Consider the following 25,760-nt stretch of genomic DNA (forward strand, 5'->3'; position numbering starts at 1 on the left):
TCTTACATATTTAGAAGAGAGATTGTTGCCAATTTCATTCGTAATGTCTCAGTTATTGTGACTAAAATTGGCAAGAATATTTTTTTCTATTAATAAATTAGTTACCAAAAAGCGATGAATAAATTAGCCCACTAATTTATTTAGGTTGATTCATTAAAAACCATATAAAGTAACTTACACTTCTTCTACTAAAACTTCATTTAGTTTAGACATTTGTTGCCCCACCACTGTCATGGCACTTTTTACCGTTTTCAAAGAGTGTCGACTGAGACAAGACATTTCAAATTTAAAGAATTTGAACCTAAGGAATTTTTTTTTATTCAGATGATTATGTTGCTAAGTAACGCTTAGATCACCGCAAATTTATATAATCAGTTGGTTCGTACCAAAAACTAAAAACAATCAAAAACCAAATATAGTTTTTTCCAATAAAAATATGATACAAGTTTATTAAGTTTGTAACTTTACAATGTTTTCTTCTAGTTCTAGTACTCAGTATTCAGTTCTAGTAGTTCTGGAAGGTTTTGAAGCTACACAAATTATAAATAAATCTGGCTTTAAGTAAGAATAATCTTTATTAAAACAGATTACAAAAATGTTCAAGTTATCAATTTATATTTACATAAAACGTAATCATACCTCACAAGAAAATCAATTTTTTTTTGCAAATGTTGGAAGGAAATCAATAGCATTTTGTTTTCTTTTTCGTAATTATGTATTTATTACGTGGAACTTTATCGACATATAAAACATGTCACATAGGACAATATCACAAAATCATACCATCAACTTCACTTTGTTTATTTGTTTTAATTTGAAATTTTCAAATAGATTGTAACATAAGGAAGTGGAATAAACAACTTTTGTGAGAATGAACAGTCATTTCAAATTTTAAAACGATACGTTAACTTCAGTTTAGGTCAAGCGATTCTCAACAGCTTTTATGAAAGGTTTTTTTTTTTTTTTTTTTTTTTTCTAAAATAATAATAAACAAAGTTTCGAAAAATGAGATAACGCCTAATAAATTTGTTTAAAATTAGGAATGCTTTATACTAATAGAAAGCAAAGAAGAAATATTTTTAATTCAGTATTGCGGATTCCCACTATTTCACAGAAAATATATTTTGGCTCAGTTCGCAAACATTATATATAATTAAAATCCCTTGTATTCCTCCCATTTAATTTCATTACATAATTATGCTAAAATGTATAAATTCGAAAAAATACAGACTGATTTAAATGCAAGGCACTTAAGATTGTACTCTTAAACAGATTTTCTAAATGAAAGGTTTTATAATTTGTCTATGAATATATAAATAATAGAAATTATTGTTCAATTTACAAATATCCATTCCATGAATCCATTATTTGTTTGGATGACTGTTGTTGGTACTGACATGGATTATAATAACTAGATGACCATTCTGGATACTGATAGTACTGTGAATAACGTGTGCTATCTTGAGGGCATGACTTTGAAGAAGAAGTTTGAAATGCACTTACATACCTGGCAAACATAAATTTTATTATCAATTAATACTTACGAAATGTAAAGTTTTCATAAAAGAAAAATATCTGATACAAATTGGTTCAAAATATACCTTAAATCTTGTTGTAAGTAATCAGGTAAAAGGGCAGATTCTTCAGGTGGCCAGGATGGTGCTGTGGCTGCAGCAGGTGAATTATGTGTCAAAGCAGTTTGGCTCTGATTGCTCTGACTTGACTGCTGTGTAGAAGGTTGATGTAGATATTGATCGAATTCACTGTAATCTACAGATTCTACAGGTGGGCACAATACAGCCACCTCTCCTGTTAAGTGATCTGATGAATGAGCTGGAGAACTGGAAGGCACTGAAATTAATTCAAATTATTTTGAGATAATTTCTATCATTTTTATAAAGAATGCTTTTTTCTTTAACAAATTCTTATGAAAGTTTGGCCATTCGGCAACAAATGTGTCCTAAATTTTTGACATTTATTTAGCGTTTGAATGTAAACTTCTCCGTGTTTCTTGCCAGAATATTTGGTAGAACAGGGGATGGTATAAAGTTTAAACTATTTTTTTTTAGAGCTAGCATTGTGCTGGTACTTTTTTTTAGAACCAGCAATGAGGTTTCGAATAAAATAGGTGTGGAGAATATCAATTTATTGATTTGGCTATTTGTTCAAAAGTTGAGTTTTATACATGTGTTAATATGCTAAGTACCTTATCTTTGCATTTAATGTATCTCAATATTATAGTTACGGAACCGTCATTATTCATGAGACCCGTTAAATGAAAGAATACTATTATTATTATTATAATAACAGATTATCATTGTTGAGTATTACGCTTCACTAGGTTTTTTTTTCAGGACTTGTTTCAAATAAAAATTCAAAGTTTGTGTTTCCAAAACACAAAGTTTCAAGAAAATCGTATAATCATATTGAAAAAGTAAGGTATAACTAGAAAAAAGTTTATAGGAGAAAAATTGACAGCGAGAAAGAGAGAAGAGACTATTGTGATTGATGGAGTTTACAGGAGCATTTGCCGGCATTAGGATATTGAGTTCGATCTTTTTGCAATTTTCTACTTTGAATATTTTCTTATTAAGGACTGTGCTAAATTCAACTTTCTTTAAAGATGATAACACATTTTATAAATGAATAAATACTAAATCTTCCATATTAGTGTACTATTTCAAAGAAATTTAAGATTGTTGAACATTTACTCTCTTGCTTTTAAGGTAAATATGTAAGTCGAACCTAATCTGTGAGTTGTTTGTTGCAAGGAAGTGCTGCTAGAAGTGCTAGAAGGGTTGCTGTTAGTTCTGAGAACCTGTCCTCTGTTAGGCGTTGTCGGCGGTGTAGGCGGGCCCTGTAGTACCGGTGCCATACTGTCTTCCATATCGCTAGCATTCTCTTTCTTCACGCTCCTCATTATCCTGTATCAGGCAAATTAATTACTAAATAATAAATACAAAATTTAATTTGAGTGGTTTTTTAACTTTATTTATTTTCAAAACTAGAGTACATTTCTGCAACAAATGAAGCTGAACACAATAAAACTAATTTTTATTGATACAAATACATGAATGGTTAAAAGGAGAATTCATGAAATGATGGAACTCCCAAAGAAGAGCATATTATACTATTTTTCACTGGCTCTTACTTTATTCAGAAGATCACGAGACCATCGTCTTTAGCTGTTTTGGAGGATTTCTTAGCATTTCGCTAAGATGAGATGCTTATAGGTATTTAACACAATCTTTGATGGTAAATATGGCTTGTGAAACTATAAGCTTTTTAGTGTGTGATTTTGTAAAATAAATGAAAATAACTTCCGTATTTACACTTTTGTGGAGGATTTGGAAACAATTTTTTGTTTTCAAGAAAAATAAGAATCTTTAAACTCAAAAACTCGTACATAAAATAGTAAGGAACAGCAAAAAAACACTGCTTAAACTTTGTGAAATGCCTTCTTTTTTTATTTTTTTGAGAAAATTAACTTTCCTAAAGTTTTGTATTTAATTAAATTTCAGCACCTAGTATAACATTCTACTGAGTTCTCATTGTTAGAATACATATGTAAGTATGTTTAAGAGCACGGTCGTAGGTAAATCCAAAGAATGAAGGAATAAATAAATGTATTGCTTTTTTTTTTTTAATTAAAACGTTTCTTTTGTTTTTGTAGAATCGGATTGACTTATAACTTGTACTCACACACTCTTCCAATAAAGAAAAATGATCAAAAATAAATATGAACAGGTAAAGAAAATTCTTTTTTTTTTTTTTTTTTTTTTTTTTTTTACTTTATTTCTGCAACTGTACATATATACAACAAGCAAAATTGATGTGTGAATAATGTACATATAAATAAATATATATACAAATAGGCATGAGCGATGTGAACGGCGACCATCCAGTGATGGGAGCCGCTAGTTCGCCAAGAAGGCAATCTTACACAGCAGCCATCCTAGGAGGCCGCCGTTCTGCACTTAAATGATCGCGCGGCCACCTCCGCTTTAGTCTTCGATGAGGATTTGAAGGAAGTGTTCTTGAGGATAGGTCACGGATTAGGGGATTAAAATGGAAGGATAGTTTGGAATGAAATTTTGTATAGCGGGATTGGGCTAGGTCAGAGACAAATGGTATGTTTAAATCGGAATGGATAGTATGGTTGGAGACATAGAAAGGAGCATTGAGGATGGTTCTCAGGATTTTGGATTGTAGGGTTTGAAGACGGTTAAGGTTGGATCGTTTAGCAGTACCGTAAAGTTCAATTCCGTATGTCCATATTGGGGCTATCAGGGCAGTGTAGAGTCTCTTTTTGTTCAGTAAAGTAAGTTTAGAGCGTTTGTCAAGTAGTCGTTTCAACATTTTGTACCTGAAGTTGCAGTCAGTTCGTTTGAGTCTAGTATGAGGGTTCCACGTTAGTCGTTTGTCTAGATGTAGGCCAAGGTATCGTACTTGGTTCGCAGGGGGGATAGGAATGTTATTCAGGTAAAGAGAAGGGAGTGTTTTTTTGTTTAGGGTGAAGACTACATGTTTAGATTTGGATTCATTTACCTTAATCCTCCATTGCCGAAGCCAGGGTTCGAGGATGTGAAGATGGGATTGCAGGGTTCGTGTTGCCACGACAGGATCTATGTTTGGAGAAAGGATTGCCGTGTCATCGGCATAGGTAAGGGTGATAGTGTTTGGGTGAGTTGGTAGGTCAGCCGTAAATAGTGTGTAGAGGAGGGGAGCAAGAATGCTTCCCTGAGGAACTCCTGCAAGAATGGGATAAATAGGAGAGGATGAGGCACCTTGGACTACTTGGAAGAAACGGTCGGACAGGTAGGACTTGAGGACAAGATAATAGGTTGCAGGTAGGACGCCCTTGAGCTTATACAGCAGCCCTAGGTGCCATACCCTGTCGAAGGCTTGCGATATGTCCAGGAAAACACCCGGGCAGTACTGCTTCAGCTCAAGGGAGGTAGCGATGACATCCACAACGCGATGCGTCTGGTGTACAGTCGAATGGCAACTCCGAAAGCCGAACTGGTGATCAGGAATGACATTTAGGGCTGCTATTTCATTTTGGAGACGGATTAAGAGGAGCTTTTCAAGGATTTTCCCTAATAAGGGCAGAAGACTTATTGGCCGATATGAGGTGGGGAGGTGTGTAGGTTTTTTGGGCTTGTGTATCATTCTCACTGAAGAGAATTTCCAAAGGATGGGGAAGTAGGTGGTTCGAAGGACTGCATTGTAGAGATGGGTAATAAAAACTATTGCCTTTCTGGGAAACTGGAGTAGGATGTTGGAAGTGATCAGATCATAGCCAGGACTTTTCTTTTTGGGGAGATTAAGGATTATCTTCTTAACTTCTTTAGGAGTGAACGGTTTAGGCGGAAGTGAAAGCTGAAGAGGAATGTCAAGTTCGTTAGTGATGTTTTCAGTATGTTGTAAATCTTGTAAGTCTGGGTGTGGAGTGAAAACTGAGGAAAGATGTTGAGCTAGGCATTGGGCTTTCTCCTCATCGGATTTAGCCCAAGAACCATCCGTCTGTTGAAGAGGGTGAGAGATGTTTTTGTATTTAAGTATTTTCTTGGTAGCAGTCCAGAGAGAGTTGTCATCCGTTGTAAGTGATTCAGTGAAGGTTGAGTATTGTTCGTTATAATATTCTTGCAGTTTGTTAGTAAGTTGTCTGGTCAGTTGATTGAAAAGTCGCTTATGAGAGGGGTATCTGGTGCGATGCCAGAGAGCTCTCGCACGACGTTTCTCTGTAATTAGTTGTCTTAGATAGAGTGGGAGGTTTTGAGGTGTCGGTCTTCTGGGTGGAGTGAGCTGTGTGGTGGAGTGCCACACGCTTTGTTGGATAGAGTCAGTCAAGTATTGTACATTATCATCTAGCTGTTGTGGTGTCTTAAGAGGTACGTTTAAGTTCAGTTTTTGCTCTATAGTCTCTCGAAATACGTCCCAGTCTACAGTCCCGTTAATAAGTGATTGCCTAGGAGGAATTTGTTTTGGATGGATGTCAAGAGTTAGGATAACAGGGCTATGGTCAGAGGATAAATCATTTAGAGTGTGTACATCAGTATATAAGGATGAAATATTGGAGCAGATAAAGAAGTCAAGAAGATCGGGTCTTTTACGAGGAGAGGTTGGCCAATAAGTCGGTTGGGATGAGGATAAGTAGGAGTAACTGTTTTGATTAAGGATGTTAAAAAGCATTCGGCCTCTCGGGTTCGCCACACGACTGCCCCAGCTTGGGTGCTTCGCGTTGTAATCGCCACCGCATATAAATCGAGGACCTAGAGAGGAGAGGAAGGATAAAAGTTGGTTTTGGAGGATTATTTGATTGGGAGGGCAATACACGGCTGCCAAGGTATAGGAAAATGGCTCCGACAACAGAGAGATGACGGTAGTTTGAAGGGAGGGTGTTGCTTGGGATGGGATTAGGAAGTGTGATAAGGAACTGCGAACAAGTACTGCGGTTCCTCCGTGAGCTGTTCCGTCAGGGTGGTTAGTCTTGTAAGTTGTGTATCCTGTAATAAAGAACCTTGATCTGTCAGTGAAGTGTGTCTCAGTTATCAAAGCTACGTCAATACGTTTGTCATGTAGTAGTACTTCAAGTTCCTGTCTGCGGTTTGTCAGTCCGTTAGAATTCCAGAGGAGAAGGGTTAGGGAATGTTGGGTGATGGGCATTAAGGAGCTTGGTTGGGGAGGAGCCTGCTGACTACAGTTGTGAGGAGAGTTATCAGAGGCCCAATAAGTAACTTGAAGTCTGATAGGAAAGAACTGAGGAGTGAATTGATGTCTCCTGAGTTTGAAGGAATTGGAAGTGGAGGGGGAGCTAAAGACGGTTGTGGCCCCGCGGCCACCCGAGCAAATGACATGTTTTTGTTGACTGGGTTGAAAGAAGGAAAGTGTCTTGGTACTTGAGGTGCTGGTGGCGGCTGATCGGCTGGATGCTGTGTTCTTCGGTGGGCTGAAGGATGCTCGTAAACAGGTCGTTGCCTTCTCGATCGCTGTAGTTCTCTGTGAACTATGCAACCTTTGTAGTTCGCAGGATGCTCGCCGTTGCATAGTGCGCATGTAGCTGGAGTGTTCGGCTGCTTTCCGCAATCCGGGGTGAAGTGGTCGCCGGCGCATTTTACGCACCTTGGCTGGTGCTGGCAATAGCTTTTTGTGTGTCCGTATTCTTGACAACGCTTACACTGGACTATAAGTCGTTGTTTATGGGGCTCTTCGACCTTAATTCGAGAATAACATAAAATTTCAATGTCGAAAATATCTTTGTTATTCGGGCGGGGTTCCAAATCTACGAAGAAGAGTGGGAGCGTTTGCTTCGTGACAGGGTGGATAACTGGTGTTACATTCCGTACAGTGTGGCCAAGCTCAGTAAGCTCTTCCTTAATGAGCTCTACGGGAATACTCTGATGCAAATTTCTTATGACTACCCTGTATGACTTCTCTTCTTCTAGCTGGAAGGTGTGGTAGTCGGCTTTGCGCTCTTTGAGGTACCTGATGATACCTCTGTAACTCTCAACTGTTTTTGGGGTGATTACTAAATCAGTAATTCGCGCTTTGCAAGTGAATGTGTCATTTCCCACTATCTCAGATAATTTAGTGCAGAGAACTGAGTATTTCTGAACATTTTTCACATAGATAGGTGGTGGTTTGTGAGTGCGCACTGGCGCGGTAGGTGCGACTTCCATTTCTTCTAGTTCAGAAAGCGGCGCAAAGGGATTATCAGACAAGACTCCCGGTGGAGCTGTGACTGTGATTGCACTCTGTGTGACAATATTAGCAGTGCTCGTAGTAGCTGTTTGCATGTCGGGCATTGCAGGCTGTCGAAAGATAGGCTGGCTGAGAGAAGACAGTGAACCTTTGGGTTGTTGTTTGGCAGAGGATCTGGTAACCCGAGTTGAGTCTCTCAGCCTTTTAGTTTTGTTGGGTGAGCTGCCCGATGTGTTGGTTCTCTTTTTTGAAGTTACTGACGTAGTTGACTCATTGTCAGTAGAGCTTTCTAACACAGTATTGTCACTAAGGCCCATTACTATAACAGTTCATGTTATCACTCATTCAAAAAAAAAAAAAAAAAAAAAAAAAAAAAAAAAAAAAAAAAAAAAAAAAAAAAAAAAAAAAAAAAGAAGTTCGCGTAATTTAAAAGAATTCAAAAGAGAAAGAGAATTATGTACAGAGAATAGAAATCGGAGAGAATGAGTATTCAATGTCTATATACAGTATGTACAAATAATATTTACAATACAGTTCATTGTCCAACTTTGTAATTATATAAACAGCTACTTACAGTATGTACAAGTATTCTTCTTTTAAACCAATTAAAAGTTAATTGATTTAGCCAGAAAGAAAGAAAGAAAGAAACACTTTACGATATTTAAAGTACTTTTAACGTGTAGCGCGTATTTAAATTGGTCACTGAGACACTTTTCAGCGTTTTATTCGAACAACAAACTACTGAATTTTAAGTAAATTTCACAGAGCAAAAGATGTGATGTTCACTGTTCAAATGTTGTGTATCAACTTTTTTTTTTGTCATCCTTGCGCAGGGGCCATGCTAATCTTCTCTGTATCGTTCCAATTTTAGTATATGTACCGCCGAAGCGAGTACAAGAAAATTCAAAGATTTTTTTCAGAAAAAGATTCTCAGGATTCCAAAGTTAACTTATAATTACATGATGAATTTAGAACGGGAAATAATTTAATTTTTTTAAAGAGCATTTCATGATTATGTTCTGAAAGTTTTTAATTATAAAACAGTTGAAAATATTAATAAGGAAAAAACAAGATTGTAGTTTAAGCATCAGGTGGCAGCTTTGACTGAGTTGGAAGTTGGAGAAGTCAACTGTTAGAAATAGTGCAAACTATAAAGGAATTAGAAGTTTTTTTTTTTTTAAAAAAGAATTTATTACTAGAGCCCAGAAGTCACAATACCACCAGATGTACGAGGAAATATTACCTTTAAAATTTATTTACATAACCGATTTAATCTCTGTTAGAACTTCAGTAGAACTACCTTTGTGGGATGTTCTACTGAATCTAAATTATAAATCGTGGTTCCTCAGTAGAATGTCTTTGTGTTCTAGATTGCTTTATGTATATTGTAAAGTTATGTGTCAAATTTAAAAATAAAACGCTATTTATTCTATTCATTCTTCAGTTATAGAAAAATGTTCAGAAATGATAATACTGAAAAAAACTATTTTGTAAACATATACAATTATGATAAATCTGAAAAGTAAGTATTTAGAGCATTTATTGAATACTTTTTTTATAAATAAGATCACTTATAAGAAGTTTGTTCTCACTACCTGCCTGTTTAAATTTGTTGTTGAATATAGAAAATTGAAATAGTTCTTATCTATCACCTGTAATTATTGTTGTTTATTACACGTTGTCCAGTCTTGTTTGTCACCTGTTGTTGGGAACTGGTGCCCCGTTTGGATATCGTTGTGGGTGTGGTTGGACATGCTGCAGATTTTCTTCTTCTTGGTTGGTACTTGTAGTTTGGATAATCCCGTTTATGTATCAACCGCAGCCTTTCAGCTTCCTCTATAAAGGGCCGCTTGTCTTTAGCCGCTAACAGCCTAATCAATAAATAATTACCTTTCAATTACAATTTAAAAATAGTTTCAATGCTTAACTTGTCTAATTATTATTTTATTGTTCTGACGTTCTAGGAAAAGATAAGATTAAGATTAAAGATAGCGGGGCCTATTTCCCCCGGCACCGCAGCCTAAAGAGGGCTAATTGTGCCTTTGGATTTAGTAGACGAAACCAGCACTACTAAAGAGGTTGAGGACTTTTCCTACTAGTTCTTTTTGCGCTTCTAACTCCTTTGGTCAACGACTTCGTTGAGTAGATCTTCGTTCTTAAGTCTTATTTGTCCGCTCTTAAACCCCCAACAATCTTGCCTAAGTCTATCGTTATTATTATTATTTTTTTTTATAGATCCAACTGAATTCGGTAGAATTGCGAGTCTAAACTTCAAATTTGCTGCGAGTCCAGGCCATAAAACCGATTTCATCAAGCCTAAATACGCCGCAAATCAAAAGAATGCCAGGAATTTCAAACTGATATTTGTTGGGTACCCGAATTCCAAGTTTTCAGTTCTCCAAGAGAGGGAACCTTCTCAGTCATACTACTTTCGGATAGTGCATTTTCGTGGCAGACAATACTGTAGATCTTCGGATAGCTTACTGAAGAATGCAAAGGAATGCTGAACCCAAACGCAGAAGAACACGTGAGAATATAACACTTTTACATTTTTGGAGCGCTTAGGGGAGCTGGTAAGTTCAGGTTTCCTTCAAAGAGCTTTAATGGAAAATTTACAAATTTCTTGCTTCTGTAAGATTAATAAACATAACTAAAATTTCAAATTTCAAGGAAATCGATTAACAGTGAGTCAACTTTTACAGAATAAGATTTAGGTTTCTAGATTTTTTTCTTCCGATTTTCTTAAATCTTGTTTCTGCGAAAATGCAAAGCTATAACAATAATTTGCAAAATTTTTCAGGGTAAAAAAAAAAAATTTAGAAGGTTTTTGGGTAATCTATGAAGCGCAGTATTTGTTGATATTTTCTAATGGAAGGTGACAGTGGCCGTTGCCGGAGAAGTCTGAGGATTTCAGATAACTTGGAGCTGGAACCAACCAGCTTAAAAACCAAAGATGAAATCCACGGTGGCTTACAGTTATTCATTGAAGCACATTTTATTTCAAGATCATAGAAAATTGTTCATTTATAATTTGTAGTAATTGCCGGAAATGTATTTTGGGGATGGGAGCCTACTTGATTAACAGCTTCTTTTTCTTCCTAGGACTTCTCTACTGGGATTGTTACCCTTTTGTCTAGAAGTGCAATGAATAGTATATCTGAAGAGTGTTAGGAGCCTTTACTGTTGTATTAAGTTAGTTACCAGGTGTTACGTGCTGACGAGATTGTTAACTCAGAGAGCACCTGAAGAAGCGGAAACATCTGAATGATCTCTGAAGAGATCTGTGAGGAGATGGTGGAAACGCAAAAATACTTCCTTATTGAATGCGATGCCATCATCTCAAGAAGATTTAGTCAACTGCGAAGTTACCTGGTACTGGAGGAGGATAACTCTCTATAACTCTCACTGGATTTCTCCGATATCTTAGGCTGGCAGGGATGTTAAAGGGAGACGATTGAGGATTTTATCCGTTATTATTATCAGTTGTAAAATTATTTGAAGTGGAATCCATAATTACGGACTTCCATTAATGTTACAAAACTGAATAAATAAATTATATTTAGCAAATTTATTGAACACAGTTATTTTACTTTCAAAAAAATTTCTACAAATAAAATTTCTGGGAAAAGAAGTGAATATGCAGAGAATGTTCAGTCTGTGTATTATTTTTTGTACAAACCAAAATTTACATTTTTAAATGGTAGGGAATGTTTACCGGAATGGTTAACGAGTAAGTTCGTGAGGATTGTATTTGCAGTGTTCAATACGTGTTAAAAATTGTTTACTACAGTTACTTGTTGTCAATATCCATTATGGCGCGTATATTTAAAAAAATAAAATAAAATAAAACTGGTATAAGTATACTCATTCGACTTTCTAATACTGCAATTGTTAATATTGCTCAAATAATTTGTGTAAAATTTCAATGAATCCTTGATCCCATCACTTCTCTCTCCATTCTAACTCTTCGAAAAATAACAATTCAACTAATATTCGCTCTCTACTTAAACGGAATGAGCACTTTTTCTTTGCGAACAAGTAAAAAGTAGTTTTATATCAATATTGTAAATATTGAGTCCTCGAGATTCAAGGAATTCGACGAATGACGTTTTTGCCTGGTCTTAATTGGAGGTTTTGTAATAAAAAAATTATCCAGTCACCTATTCAAGTAACGTGGTAATAATTGGCTCTTATCCATAAGCAATTCGTTCAAATTTTAGACGATTTGTAAATCGCGTAGGCAAGCTTTCGTGCATTAACTTTGAACGAATAGCGATTGTGGTTGAGTAATTTTCGGTACATTTCGTGGATTTTTTGGCAATACCTACTTGCATTGATAGCTTCGCCGATTTTTAAAAATGTCTAATAGAGTGACTACCCATAACCAGTTTGAAGTATCGAAACTTAGCCTAATGCAACTAAAGTCCAGAACGTTTGCTGTTTAACATACAGTATCCACTTTTCATGAAAAGTCAAGATTCGATCTCAAAATGAAATGTTTTTGAAGCTACAATGCAGTGAAGGACAACAACCTCCAAATTTAAAGAATTTCAAACATGAGGCTCTCTCACTTTTCATGTTTTCTCCCCACCTTTCTGTTGCAATCCACATTAGCGTGACTAACGTTCAGTGGCTTTGCGTTTGAGGTCCAATCGTTTGAGATTGTGACAGCTATTACAATGATCTTTAAATCATCATCTCCGGTTACATATTCCACTGGTATTGGGCTACTTAAGAGATGGAAATCTCTAGACAGAATGCTTACCACTAACACTAATAAATTACTAATCAGCCTTGCTTAGTTCATAATCATAACTTCTATTCTCATCATTCAAAGTCTACTAATCGATAATATCTAATAATTTTATAACATGAAAAATATTATCGTCACATTCACATAATCTGCAGAAGTCTTGAAAATGGTAAATATGAGCACTGGAATTACGTAAAAGAAAGGATTTTCAGCGTTCAAATAAGAAGAAAGTACGATTTATGAACGAGATTTTGATAATTTTGAGAACTTCATATCTCTCTTAATTGGCGATAAAAAGTAAAACAAAAATTTGGCTATTAATAAATTTATTAATTTTATTATAATTTTTTTTTATTTCTAAAAAATAAATATTTTAGAAGTTGCGAAACTACGATTTGTAGTTTACACCTACACGCCTTGCTACACCTAGACGGAAATACTAAAACCAAACAAGAAGACATTTTGGCAGCTGTACAAGCAACGGCGTGCGACACCTAAGTAAACTGATACGATATCTATCTCTACTGACTTATATACAACTACGTCTTATCTAAATAAACTGGGTTCCTTAATTTTATTCAATTTTATTAAAATGTATAAACTCTATCCACAGTGTTGCTGAAATAGACTCTCACCAATTTGATTTTTTTTTTTTTTATTTCCACTAAAAGTTACAAAATTTTTATATTATCAATACAAGTAAATAAAATTTAAAGATTTTTCAAATTTCTTAATATTGAGCAAGTTAAAGAGCTAGCGGACATCGTTATTTATGTAGCACATTTCGCGAGAACTTCATGTCTATGAAGTCTAAGATCTAGTCTACTAAGTCTTAAGATCATAGGCTATATAGCCGAGAATTGAAAGAAGAGACGTTTTTTCTTTAATAACTAGCGCATATAATCGCGACGTCACATTGATATCAGTCGATAAGTTTGACTTAATGACATAGTAGTTTACGTAGCATAAATCGTTCTTGTTTATTACTCTAAGCCTCAAGTAAAACCCTCGCGTTTAGAAAAAAACTGGGATCTTTTCAGTGATCAAACTGCTATGCAGAGTATGGCATTATATTATCCATTGATCATCTCCTGGTTATCCACCGTTCCGAGAACGGACCCATATTTCTGTCACACCGTTAGAGAAAAATATATTAATAGGAGGAGAAAGAGAGTGCACCCATTTTGGGTCGAAAATAATTTATAGGTATTAGGTAATACAACACTGAAGGAAACTAAATATTTAGTAAAATATCAAACGTTTAATAAAATTTGACGACTAACAGAAATTTCTGTAAATTTTTTGCTCCAGATTTTCTTAAGAAGTTCAATTTATTTTCTAAAGTAGAATATTAAGAAAGCTTAATAATGCTTCTATTTTTATTTTAATGTATTCTAAATTGAAAAATGAAAATACCCTATATAAGAACTTCTTACTTTATAAATGAAAGAATGGCTGAGATTGCTTTATTTTGTAGACGTTGGTGAACTATCTACCATTGATATGGCAATTGCTGAACCAGTGCCTTCAAAGGGAGCCGACTTTAAGGTAGGACAACCACAGACGTCACTGGTTTTGGATGCAAATTTTACTTCAATAATCGCTTTAATCAATTTATTATTTTCATCAATGTCACAATAATTTTTTTTGAAAGATAAATTTAAATATTTATTTACAAGTCGGGCGTAATTTATCTCCGTATCCGGGATTGGTGAAACAGATATGCAAGGGATGATGGGGCATTTAATTTCATTAGAGATATTTTTACTTTCTTTTAGTTAGTTTGCGATGGTTTCAAAATGTTCGATTACGAAGTTTTTCACCGAAAATATCAGATTAGATTTTCCCTGAGTAAAAAAAAGATAGGTTTTTGCACATTGGTCTGATAAGTGAGTCGTTACTGTGAGTATTGGTCGTGAGTGTGAACTGTGTGGTCAGTACACAATAGTTTGTAAGTCTCGTTTCCGATGTAAGTAAAAGTGGCGAATATGTTGGGCGGGTTATTTTTTTTGGTCTTGGTTTGGGCAATGTTTGTTTGATTAGTAATCTATTGATAGTTAGATTGAGAGTATAGTAAAGTAAAGTAATCGCCTATTTTTTCAGGCGGGGCTTAACGTCCAACTACCAATTAGGTGTAATGGACGGAGGCGAATAGCAAACGTACTTTACTGTAAATTTCTTTTATTAACCATTAAATAAAATCCAAGGCCTAAAAGACCGGGAATCGAACCCAGTACCACAATGCATATTAGCTTTGCAGGTCTCGCCTCTAACCGCTCGGCTACCGTGGCGCCTGAGAGTATAGTATTCATTACTTTCATTCATTTATTCGTGTTTTTTAATTTAATTATCGTATTGTTATATAGGGGTCTATTCTACATTGAACAGTTTCAATGGCTTTGAATATTGCAATTTGAAACATGTTTCCGAAAAGCAAATATTCTGAGGAATCTAAGTTTAGTTTGTTTGGCTCGCCGATTTTATTCCAGTAGGAAAGAGAGGATGAAGCCTTTTACAACAGAGGGAAGGCGCAACGTTTTATATGCGGCTACGCAAATTCGTGTGGTCTCTAAATTAGACTAAATTTCTGAAAAGATCGGGTGGTGACCAGTCAAATCTCTTGAGCAACTGCTAAGTGCTAACTTGATCGAAAAATGTTAATAGTAAAATATGAGCGTCCGCCTCCGTCCACGTTATCTATCTAGTTTGGTAGCTAGAGCCTCGCCTAAAAAATGTAGGCATTCTTCTAAGTCCAAGGACAGCTTTTCACTAAGATCTGCGTAGCCACGTTTTTGATGCCTCCATGCGCAATAGTACAATCTTCTCGGAATATACTTTGATTCCTTGATGGAAACAGATTTCTTCTGCAAAGTGATCAAAAGCAGCATCTATTCTAACATTTCCATTTATTTCTCACTACCTTATCCGTTGAACTGTACTCTGTTGCTATACGAAGACACTGTAAGATTTTAGACTACATCAGATCTAGGTATTTGTCTAAACGACTGTGTAATATAAGTATTTTACGACAGTAAGACAATTCTAATGAGACAGTCTTCTAAAGCATGCTTCAGTAGACATCTTTAACCTAAGTAACTAATAGTGCATTCGTTTTTTCCAAATTCAGATTCAGCTGCAAATAATTCGCAGATGTCCCGCAATAGTGGGCCCGAAGCTTGATGGAAATAAAGATTATTATTCTCACCGAACGAAAGCACTTGATATTTTAGTATAGTTTGACAAAATAACTCATTGAACACAACCTACGCAATAAAAATGGCTATCAAAAGCATCCTTAAAAAAAAAAAAAAAAAAAAAATGCAAGCAGTGGGTAGATTAGATAGGCAATTTTAGCCTAATGTCTGATTGCTAGCCCATAGTTCCCACTGGATTTCTTTAATTACATTTCAACAGCCTTTACTAGGATGTTCGATAAGTCCGGGAGCAACCTTCCATAGGACACGTGAAAAGTTCAACCAGAATTGGTGAGTTTTCAACTTATCATCTGCTGTTAATCTTGGTTTGTGACTTATAATGTAAGTTGCCTATTTTTTTGAGGTATTTTTATAGTATTTTCTTTTACAAGGCGGCATTTTATTTGCTATTAGTGTTGGTATCTGACGCTTAGTAAGTCCTACTAACTGTGCAATGAACGTATGTAATAAATTTTCTTATCGAATAATTTAGATTTAATGCTGAACATTCTAATGATATAATTATAGTAGCTAGTTAATATAATTATTTAATGAACTAATTTAATAGCCAAACTTTTTAAAAATTAATAATTATTTATGTCCTTAGAAAACGCATTTTTCAGTTGATCTTGACGCCTTAAAAATTGTTATTACTACTTGTTTAATTGACACACGGACGGATAAAGCGTTTTAGCGAACAAAAGAAAGCGATTCTTTCTACAATCCTGGTTATTCTTTAACTGAGTTAAGATAAAAATGAGTCAATATAAAACTAATACACTGAAATAAATATACTTATCTACAATTATAAATATTATCGATTCTAGAATTATGAATGTCAGTAATTTTAAATAAAAAAAATATTATAAATGGGGGGAAAATGTAATAATTAATATAGCGGAAGATTTAATAATCAGCACAATATTCTGCATTTTATCAGACGAGTGTGAATGAAGTATAAAAGTAAACGTGGTCAGTTTCTCATATCGGCCGGCGCTTGGAGAGGAAAAAAAAAATTATCTACTGCACACGGACGGAGATTCCCATCTGCACCTATTCTGGATTGGTCAGCGGAGCTCCTTCCTTTCTAAGGGTAACTTTGCGGGCTCGAATGTGTAAAGTATCTACTGTGATGACTCACACGACTTTTTCTTGTTGCAACTCTCTTGCAAGTTTTCATCAAAATTTTTAATTTTGCTGTATGTAACTTGTTTTTAAGTTTACACAGATCCACCGTAATGAAACGGTAGCTAGTAAACATTCCCGTGGGGGAAGTGGATTCAGGGTACTTACCGTCCCTGCGGGTATCCCAGCCTAACAACATGAAAATGAGCAACATATACTGTAACACCCCAATACATTTACACAGTACATATACGAGGGTCGTTTGAAAAGTCCGTGCAAAAATAAAAACTACTTAATTTTTGGGGGTAAACCTTTTTTATTTTTCAACATAGTCTCCTTTTAGGCTTATACACTTCGTCCAACGCTACTCTAGTTTGTTGATCCCTTCCGAATAATAGGATTTGTCCAAATCTGAAAAATAGCCATTCGTTTCTGCAATCACCTCCTCGTTTGAATAAAATCTTTTTCCCGCCAGCCATTTCTTCATATTGGGGAACAGATAGTAGTCCGAGGGAGCCAAGTCTGGAGAATAGGGGGGATGTGAAACGAGTTGGAACCCTATTTCCATTAATTTTGCGACCACAACTGCTGAGGTGTGAGCTGGTGCGTTGTCGTGATGGAAAAGGACATTTTTGTGGGCCAATCGTGGGCGTTTTTCTTGCAGCTCGGTTTTCAAACGGTCCAATAACGATGAATAATATGCACCTGTAATAGTTTTACCCTTTTCCAGATAGTCGATGAGGATTATTCCTTGCGAATCCCAAAAGACAGTCGCCATAATCTTTCCGGCCGAAGGAACGGTCTTCGCCTTTTTTGGCGCAGATTCCCCCTTGGTAACCCATTGTTTAGATTGTTCTTTGGTCTCAGGAGTGTAGTGATGTATCCATGTTTCATGCACAGTGACGAAACGACGCTTAAAGTCCTGCGGATTCTTCTGGAACAGCTGCAAACCGTCCTTGCAACACTTCACACGATTTCGTTTTTGGTCAAGCGTGAGCAATCGCCGGCACCCATCTTGCGGATAGCTTTGTCATGTCCAAATGTTGATGCAAAATATTATGTACTCGTTCATTCGAGATGCCCACAGCACTAGCAATCTCACGCACCTTCACTCTTCTGTCATCCATCACCATATCATGGAATTTATCAATAATTTCTGGAGTAGTAACCTCAACAGGGCGTCCAGAACGTTCAGCGTCACTTGTGCCCATATGACCACTCCGAAAATTTTTAAACCACTTATAAACTGTTCTAATCGAAGGTGCAGAGTCACCATAATGTTTATCAATCTTCTCTTTAGTCTCCTGAGGCGTTTTGCCTTTCATAAAGTAGTGTTTAATCAACACACGAAATTCTTTTTCGTCCATTTTTTGAAAATCACTCGACTTCCTCGATTCAAACGAATGCCAAACACAAAGAAATAGACCGATCTGGCTGAAACTTGGTGTGTGTTCTTCCAAGAGATGCTACTAACTAAACATAACCTCGATACGCGCCAGTGGTGCTATCTCTCTGACTTTGCACGGACTTTTCAAACGACCCTCGTAGAGCATACTCATCTGTACAAGGTGGGGCATATTAGCTCGGAACCGTTGTGCAGATTGTGTCAGGATGAGGAGGAAACGGCCGCTCACTGGCTGTTCGATTGCGTTGCAATCGAGTGATTGCGATACGAAACCTTTAGATGATTGAGTCTGACCTGACCAAAGGAGATAGTAGCGCATAAAGAACTGGTAGGGAAAGTCCTCCACCTCTTTAGTATGGGAGGTTTCATCTACTAGATCCAAAGGGGATGGCACAATAAGCCTCTTTAGTGGGAAGGGCATAGGTCCCACCCCGATAATTTAATCTAATCTAAAATTCCCAATCCTCCGAAACCCCTCATGTGACTTTCTTGATAAATCGTTTTAAATAGCCCTATCTTTCAAAACTTTACATCAGAAAAACCACATGAAGGATTCTGAAGGATTGGTAATATTGTACTTTAAATATACATCCTCTGCCTGGAGCAAGAAGCATTTCAGTTAATAATTTTAAGAGCGTAGATCCTAGCAAAACGGAAGCGGTAAGTAGAAGTTGTCGAGGATATACTCGAAGAGGAGTTTCAAAGTGTAATTACAAAGCACAATGACGGATGTTTCTTAGTAAGTTAGAAAATTTGGTGTAGACGAAGGAATAACAAATATCCTTTTAATTAAAAAAAAAAATCACAGATTGCGTGATTGTCCCAGTTTTGTATTTAAAGAAATGGTTTTCTACTGACGGCTTTTTAATATAGATATATGGATGTATATTTTGTTGAAACAGACAAGCTGGCCTGCCTTCAAATTCTCCTATTCTAAGCGGATTATCGCTGAAGGAAATTCATCCAAAGTTGGCGAAGATTTTTCAGCAGCTTGCCTTTTCAAGAAAGCAGCTGCTAAAAATTAAATTTTGCTTTCTTCTCTTGAAGATGATCAACACTTGGAAGATGCACAAATTGGCAATTAAAGTTTTAAATGACGCCGAACATGAATCCAAAGGAAGACTAGTTTATTTTACATTATGAGTTATATGAAAGCTTTGTGTCTATTGGGTTTTTATATTTGTTAAATGCTAAGCCAAAACAAATGTGAAAACGAATTTGATTTTGTTTGGAACCTTTTTTTAATAGAATCATAATGATTTGTGCATCGATTGGTATCTGTGACTGTGATGTGAGTTAACCTCTGCACGTGATAGATATCGTAAGGCCATCAAAAGGAACGTGTGGAGAAAAGGGCAAAGATGAAAATGGATTCAGTTAATTGATTACCTTTCAAAGAGTAAAACAAATTACTGGAAAATACAAATCTTGTGGATAGAATAGATGAAATAATTAGAGAAAATAGGCCTTGATTGCAGAAAAAAATCTTCAGTCAGAGCAGCGCACCTGTCTAGAAAGAACTTTTTGTGGTATGAAAACAGTTTAATTAAAATGAAGTGATTAAAATAACCGTATACTTATAAGTGCTTTTCACACCCCTAAGTAATTGCACTTCAACGAAGTAAGTGTCGGAAAAACGTTGGGAAAAATAATTTAAATAAAATGCACATTCTTATACTGGCAGGTCAAGAACTTTTAAATTTGCCTGTGATTAAAATATTAATCTTGACAAAGTAAGGAAGCACATTGAGGTAGTGGTGTATAGTATATGTCGCAAAAACTAATTGTGAAAATACCCTTGCTTTACTGCAGTCAAGGGAAAAAGTACCTACTGTTGTGCCTAAGTTTAGTAATTGACCAATCACATAAATATAAGTTTAAGTTTTAAGGGTCTTCTAAAAGTGATTAAATGATCTCTGCAAATGTTGTTATATTGTATGTACGATTCGGGCTAAGTTTAAATAAAGAAACTTAAAAAGAAAATGATAGGTTATTTTTCAAAATCAGAATTTTATAAAACAATTCATGCATAAAATTGATGGCCATCGTTTGCAGGCTCAACCACACGCATACATCTACAATAATTTTCTATTATTTAAAGTCATTGACAACGATTTTGAAGATTTCGTTCGAAGATGGCAGCCAAAATGTTTATAAATTCTGTTAAAATATAATCAACACTTTTTTTTTTTTAAAGTAACAATCTTTGAAATTCAACAAAAGGTCCTCTCCTCTCTGCGTAGATTGCAATGAGGAGTAGGATTTCAAACATATAATAATGATATGTCCACGTTATGTAGTAGAAAGGAAACGAATATTTGACGACATACGAGTATACAAGTATTTAGACGCACCATTTCGCTACGAAGACGTAATATTCTCCACCAACATCTATGTGCTTAAGTCTATAGCATAGCTAGCAATGAAATATGAATGTATTTAAAAGTTATAGCCAATTAGAATGAATGGAAGAAAATGATTAGAGAAGGATTACGTGATTTTAATTTCGGTTAAGCTATAAGGATGGCAGGAATATAGAGTAATGATCCATCCATTAGCTGTAGTTTATGTAAATAGCTGTACTAGAGGGATGAATGTGTGAAGCGAATGTATTTATAAGTAAGAATGGAGAGTGAGTGATGTTCTAGTGATAAGCACCTAGACGATGCTGGCTGTATGGCGAAAGCCAATGCCAAAAAAAGAAAAATCTTTGAAATTAGCCCAAAATTGAATAAAATTTAATTTACAGATTTGTATAGAAGAAGCCGAAAGCTCCGTGACCTAAAAAACGGACCTCCTTTAGTTGATAGTGTTTATTCGCAGAAATGTGGACGACTGTAAGTAGTATAATGTGTTAAATGTATGAATGGAAGGTACGAACTAGAGTGTGCCAATGGTTTCGCTAAGCTAGAACGTTTTAAAGTGTCGCCTTTGAAGGCCTTGGTTTATTGTGTGTCTTTGGGAATGTCAGTATGTGTTTTATGTTTGGTGTTATGCTGGTACGAGTATAACCGAGGGTCGCCTGTATCTCTAAGAATATGGCTAGAGGATTGCCATAAGAACTTGGAGAACCGCCGCGACTTTTTTCACGTACTAAGTAAGTTATGATGTTATGATAGATAAGTATTTTTTCTAATATCCCGTACTCTTTTATTTACTTAGATTTGCCCTATGATGGAATATTCCTCTCCCTTCATAGTCACTGACTGTATTGTTTGGAGGTTTCCACACTTGCCTGAAGTAGACAAAAAGGGTCTAACATTAGCAGATCTTCACAAAATTGTTTTGACCTAAATTAAATCAAATCAAAACTGAGAGTAAAAACGTACTTCTGGTATAAAATTTCATTTTTCCTAAACATAGTTGGCAAACAGAATAAAATCTGGCATGTTTTAGGAGAAAAGAAGATGGAATTTGCACAATTTAGGACAGTTTAATAGAATAACGGACTTACCTCCATAGTTTGCCCAATGTTTTACTTAGTTCCGCGTTGTGTAGCTGGGGATATTGGTCGGCAAGTTTCCTTCTGGCCGCCTGGGCCCAAACCATGAACGCATTCATCGGGCGCTTTACATGAGAACTCTTCTTATCGGACGGAGTTCTGTAATTAAAATAGATTATTATTTTTTTTTTTTGTAGAAACAAATTTTTAATCTAGAAAAATAAAATTCGGAGGGATTCCAAAAATAATTATATATTTTACTGGACTCATCTAAAGGTCTTACAATTAACCGCCAAAAGGTCCTAAAATTAAAGGTCTTTAGGGATTTCATAAATTATGTATTGTACAGTATGAATTATACTTTTTATAGAATATTACTTTAAAAAAAATTTGTTTATGTAAATATTTGGGAGACTTTCAAATCCTAAACTCCCCTGGGTGTACTATGATCTTAAGTCTTCTGCTCATATTAAGATATTACTGTTTGAAGTTGGATTGAAACTTTTGAAGAACGCAATATCGAAAGATTTGGCCTAAGAGCACCACTTTAAAGGACTTCTGCCGCCTCTGGGTGCCTTATTGGGAAAGAATGTGTCAGTGAGTTGGCTGCGAAGGACTAGATAATAAGTTTATGGGTAGGTAACTTTGAGTAGACACAGCAGATCTGGGTGTTGAACCTTATTGGAGGCTTGGACCAAGTCTAGGAAAGCCCTGGCTTCAACTTACGGGAGGCAGAGATTCTACAATATACTATTGTGAGGAGTATTCTCGTTAATAGCATCCTTTCCAATATTTTAAGAAACTACGGATAGCGGAATTTTTCTAGAGATAGGGAAGTAGGAAGTGAAAAGATACTATTTTAGTGGCATTTGGTAAACAATAGTAGGACCAATCTCTATTAGGGGTTCGAGGTCACATCTAGATTTCTCATAGTTGTAGTGCATGCTGCAGGGCGGTGGGAGAAAACGTTTCAGGCGCTGGAGAGACAATATATTCGAGTTTAGTTGGGTACAGAGGGCATGAGAAGACGGTGGTGAGATGAGAACCAAATAAATTTGATTTCTCCTCGTCCAACTTTGGCTCAGGAGCCATCATTATGAAGAACTGGCAGATTGGATCGTCCAGAGTATTTATTCGCAGAAGTCAGTGTTTCAGCAAAAGTGTACTGATTTGTCAGAATATTCGTTATGCTGCTGTTAGTTGTCTTAAACCTGTTCAGAAGTTTTTAGCCCGAAAAGTAATGGTCTTCTGCTGAATAAAGAAGTAGGTAAATCAATATTTGCGTTAATTTTTAAATTAAATTTCTGCGTAATTTCCAGATTTCATTAAATAAGGTGTAACTTAAAAATAAAGGTATAATTGAACTGGTATTTGAAACAACTTGTTCAGGAATTTTGTGAAAATTTTACCTAATTTGAAATTTCAACGTCCAACATGTTTAGCTGAAATTCTAGGAGGAATATCGTTTAAATCAATAAATATGAGCCGTTTTGGTAAAATACCACTTTAGTAATTTCAATTTAATGGATTCGGGGCTTATTGAACTTCAACTAAGTTCGCAACACTTTTTCCAAGTCACCTTTTCAGATTTATTTATTTATTTTTTAACGATTGCATTGTCCATTTTAATACCAACAAAGTTAAAAAGATATATACATATAGGGAAATGAAGTTTTATGTTTCAAATATACGACTACGTCTGCATTAAATTGACTGATATTATTCTAGTTACGAACATAATTGTTTTATAGATAGTTAAAAATTGTGATTCTTAAACCTCTGTCTCAGAATACTAGAAAGAGGCTACAGAATTAACACTTTCGTCGACAATAGAAACAATTTTTATAGTACATTTTATCCTAAGATCTATTAAGTTTCAAACCTCGGAGTCATAACGACGTCAAAAATCTTCTTCCGTAAAGTTCACAAATTACTGGGCACCGTAAATAAGAATTTGCGTCATCAGTTCTATCGAAAAATGCAGAATCCTTCTTAAGATTTCATATTTTGAGATTAATTTGTGGTAATATATAAAATGTATCATATTTATCAAGATCAAGAATCCGATAACTTATTTATGACATCTGTGACGTGTAGCTAAGCTTCGCGGTGACGTCATTAGTTTCGCCTCTAACAGATCATAACTGTTGCAAAGTAAAACTACTTATTTTTGGCAGGACTTTAAGTCATTGATGTCTGCGGAAAAAGTATACTTCGTTTTGTTTCCGTAGCCTACACAGCTGTGCATAATTCTAAAATTATCAACCGTATTCTAAAATAAAATCACCTGAGCTCTGAAGCCATCCTCAAATAAAGTAAGAACTACTTTAGTATTTGGATGAGTTCACTTCTAACACCAGAGGCTCTAGAGCTAGAAATTTATTCGAAAGACTGATATATTTCTTCCCAAAATGTCAATTCGAAACCGCTTAAAAGTTACTACTGAAATTACGAGCCTGATACATTTTCAATTAAATGCTAGCTAAAACAGATCAGTTGTCAACTTGAATGGGCATGAATGATTCAGGAAGGAGCCAGTATTCAGTATTAATTTGGAACATTGACAAGCAATAAATTTAATACAAATCTAAAGTCTTTAAACGAAATGAGAGTAGAAGAGAAGAGTTTACGCAAACAAATTAAAGTATCTAAGCCTAAAATTACAATACGAAGGAATGAAACACGAGAAACAAAGTTAAGAAACTGAAATCATCCGAATTTTGAGGAGGGATACCCCCCAGACCTATCTCCCTGTTACCATTTTTATCTCCGATGATACTTAAATCAGAATATCCACCAAGATTTTTATGAATAAGAATAGCCCGTTGTGAGTTATACTAAAAAAAAAAGGTCACTTACCTTTGACAATACATCCTGTTCTAACACTAAATATACAGCTGACAGGATAGGATGAACCAACTAGTCATCGTGTAAATTATAAACAAAAACAGAAATGAAATAAAAGTTAGTAAAAACAGTCTAGAAGTGTTACAGTGAACAGATTAGCAGTCGGCACGCAACTATTACTACCCAATATTGATAACGCCACTGGGTTCAGCTACCCCAATACACTCTCATTGGATTATTAAACTAAAATCAAGGTCATTTTTTTTCTTTTTCCAGATGAAATATGTACTAAATTTGTATTTTTCATGGCCCTGATGTTAAAATTTGAATAATGCAATTTAATACTACAACTTTGTAACGAAGAAATTGTAATGGTTGGACATTTGTTAGTACTACATAAATTATAGGTGTAATAAATTCAATAGACGAATATGTAAATTAAATACAATTTTGACCTATACACACTTTGTTAATCATACAGGAGTGATAACCTTTCTGGATAACCTAACTTCCTTAGTTCTCCTTAATCGTACCCGTTACAGGAGATTGTTATTGACGGAAATAGTGATTAAAAAAATTCTCAAGACGATAGTTAGTTGCCAATGATACATGGCCTTACAGCGAGGATTTCATTGAGGATAAGATAGTGTATAAAAGATGTTATCTCTAATAGAATATTTTTATATTTTAAAAATTATTTTTATTTTTTCGCATTGATTTGATTGTATTAATTGAACAGTAATAAAATTTATTGTATAACATAAAATTGACATTTTTATGAATTTTAGTTACTAAAGACGTTAAACAGCGAGAAGCGTCACGCCAGGGCTCTCTGGCAGCGCTCCTAGTCAAACTTTCAAACAAACGACTCTTTAATCAGCTAACCAGACAACTAACTGAAGAACTTGACCAGTACGCTACATACACTGAGCTTTCAGCACAAACGACCACTCCTTGAGGACATGCTCAAATACCAATCTACTTCTCATCCTTACGGCTTTTGGGCCAAATCCGACGAAGAAAGAGTAGAACTTTTGGCTCAACATCTCTCATCTGCATTAATTCTTCACACGACAGGAAGAACATATTCTCTGTCAACTTGACGTACCTCTTCCAGCTGATTGCCTCCAGAATCTTTAATCACCTTATGATGTTAAAATAGCCATACAAAACTTGCCAAGAAAGAAAAGTCCTGGCTATGATTAGAACACTTCTAACATCCTAATCCAGCTCCCACAGAAAGCAATACTCCTCAATACCTTTCTTTATAACTCCTAAGAACAAAATACT

At 35.4% G+C, this 25,760-nt stretch overlaps 1 protein-coding gene, 1 long non-coding RNA gene and 1 other non-coding gene across 5 annotated transcripts in view; 1 reads left to right on the forward strand and 2 right to left on the reverse strand.

The window, feature by feature from the left end:
• Positions 1-25,760, reverse strand: part of LOC141461304 (transcription factor SOX-8-like) — a 41,073-nt gene that overhangs the window by 6,845 nt on the left and 8,468 nt on the right. For 2 of the 3 annotated variants that reach the window (XM_074142241.1, XM_074142240.1), the window contains exons 2-6: positions 21,636-21,782; positions 9,357-9,575; positions 2,746-2,924; positions 1,602-1,851; positions 179-1,507 (exon numbers count right to left, since the gene is read on the reverse strand). In XM_074142241.1, coding sequence (XP_073998342.1) covers positions 1,339-1,507; positions 1,602-1,851; positions 2,746-2,924; positions 9,357-9,575; positions 21,636-21,782 — 964 coding nt within the window. In that variant the 3' untranslated portion in view covers positions 179-1,338. Of the gene's footprint in view, positions 1-178; positions 1,508-1,601; positions 1,852-2,745; positions 2,925-9,356; positions 9,576-21,635; positions 21,783-24,482; positions 24,754-25,760 lie in introns of those variants that run through there. The other variant, XM_074142249.1, reaches the window with a different exon arrangement.
• LOC141461346 (uncharacterized) lies at positions 424-10,277 on the forward strand. Its single transcript, XR_012462779.1, has 4 exons — positions 424-561; positions 3,009-3,233; positions 3,674-3,747; positions 9,940-10,277. It is a non-coding gene; the product is annotated as an uncharacterized lncRNA (long non-coding RNA).
• Positions 8,494-8,599, reverse strand: LOC141446358 (U6 spliceosomal RNA). The gene has a single exon (XR_012453660.1). It is a non-coding gene; the product is annotated as a U6 spliceosomal RNA (small nuclear RNA).

Source organism: Rhodnius prolixus, unplaced genomic scaffold, assembly GCF_049639745.1.
Source record: "Rhodnius prolixus isolate KJV_2025 unplaced genomic scaffold, Rpr scaffold_1, whole genome shotgun sequence".
NCBI classification, from domain to species: Eukaryota; Metazoa; Arthropoda; class Insecta; order Hemiptera; family Reduviidae; genus Rhodnius; species Rhodnius prolixus.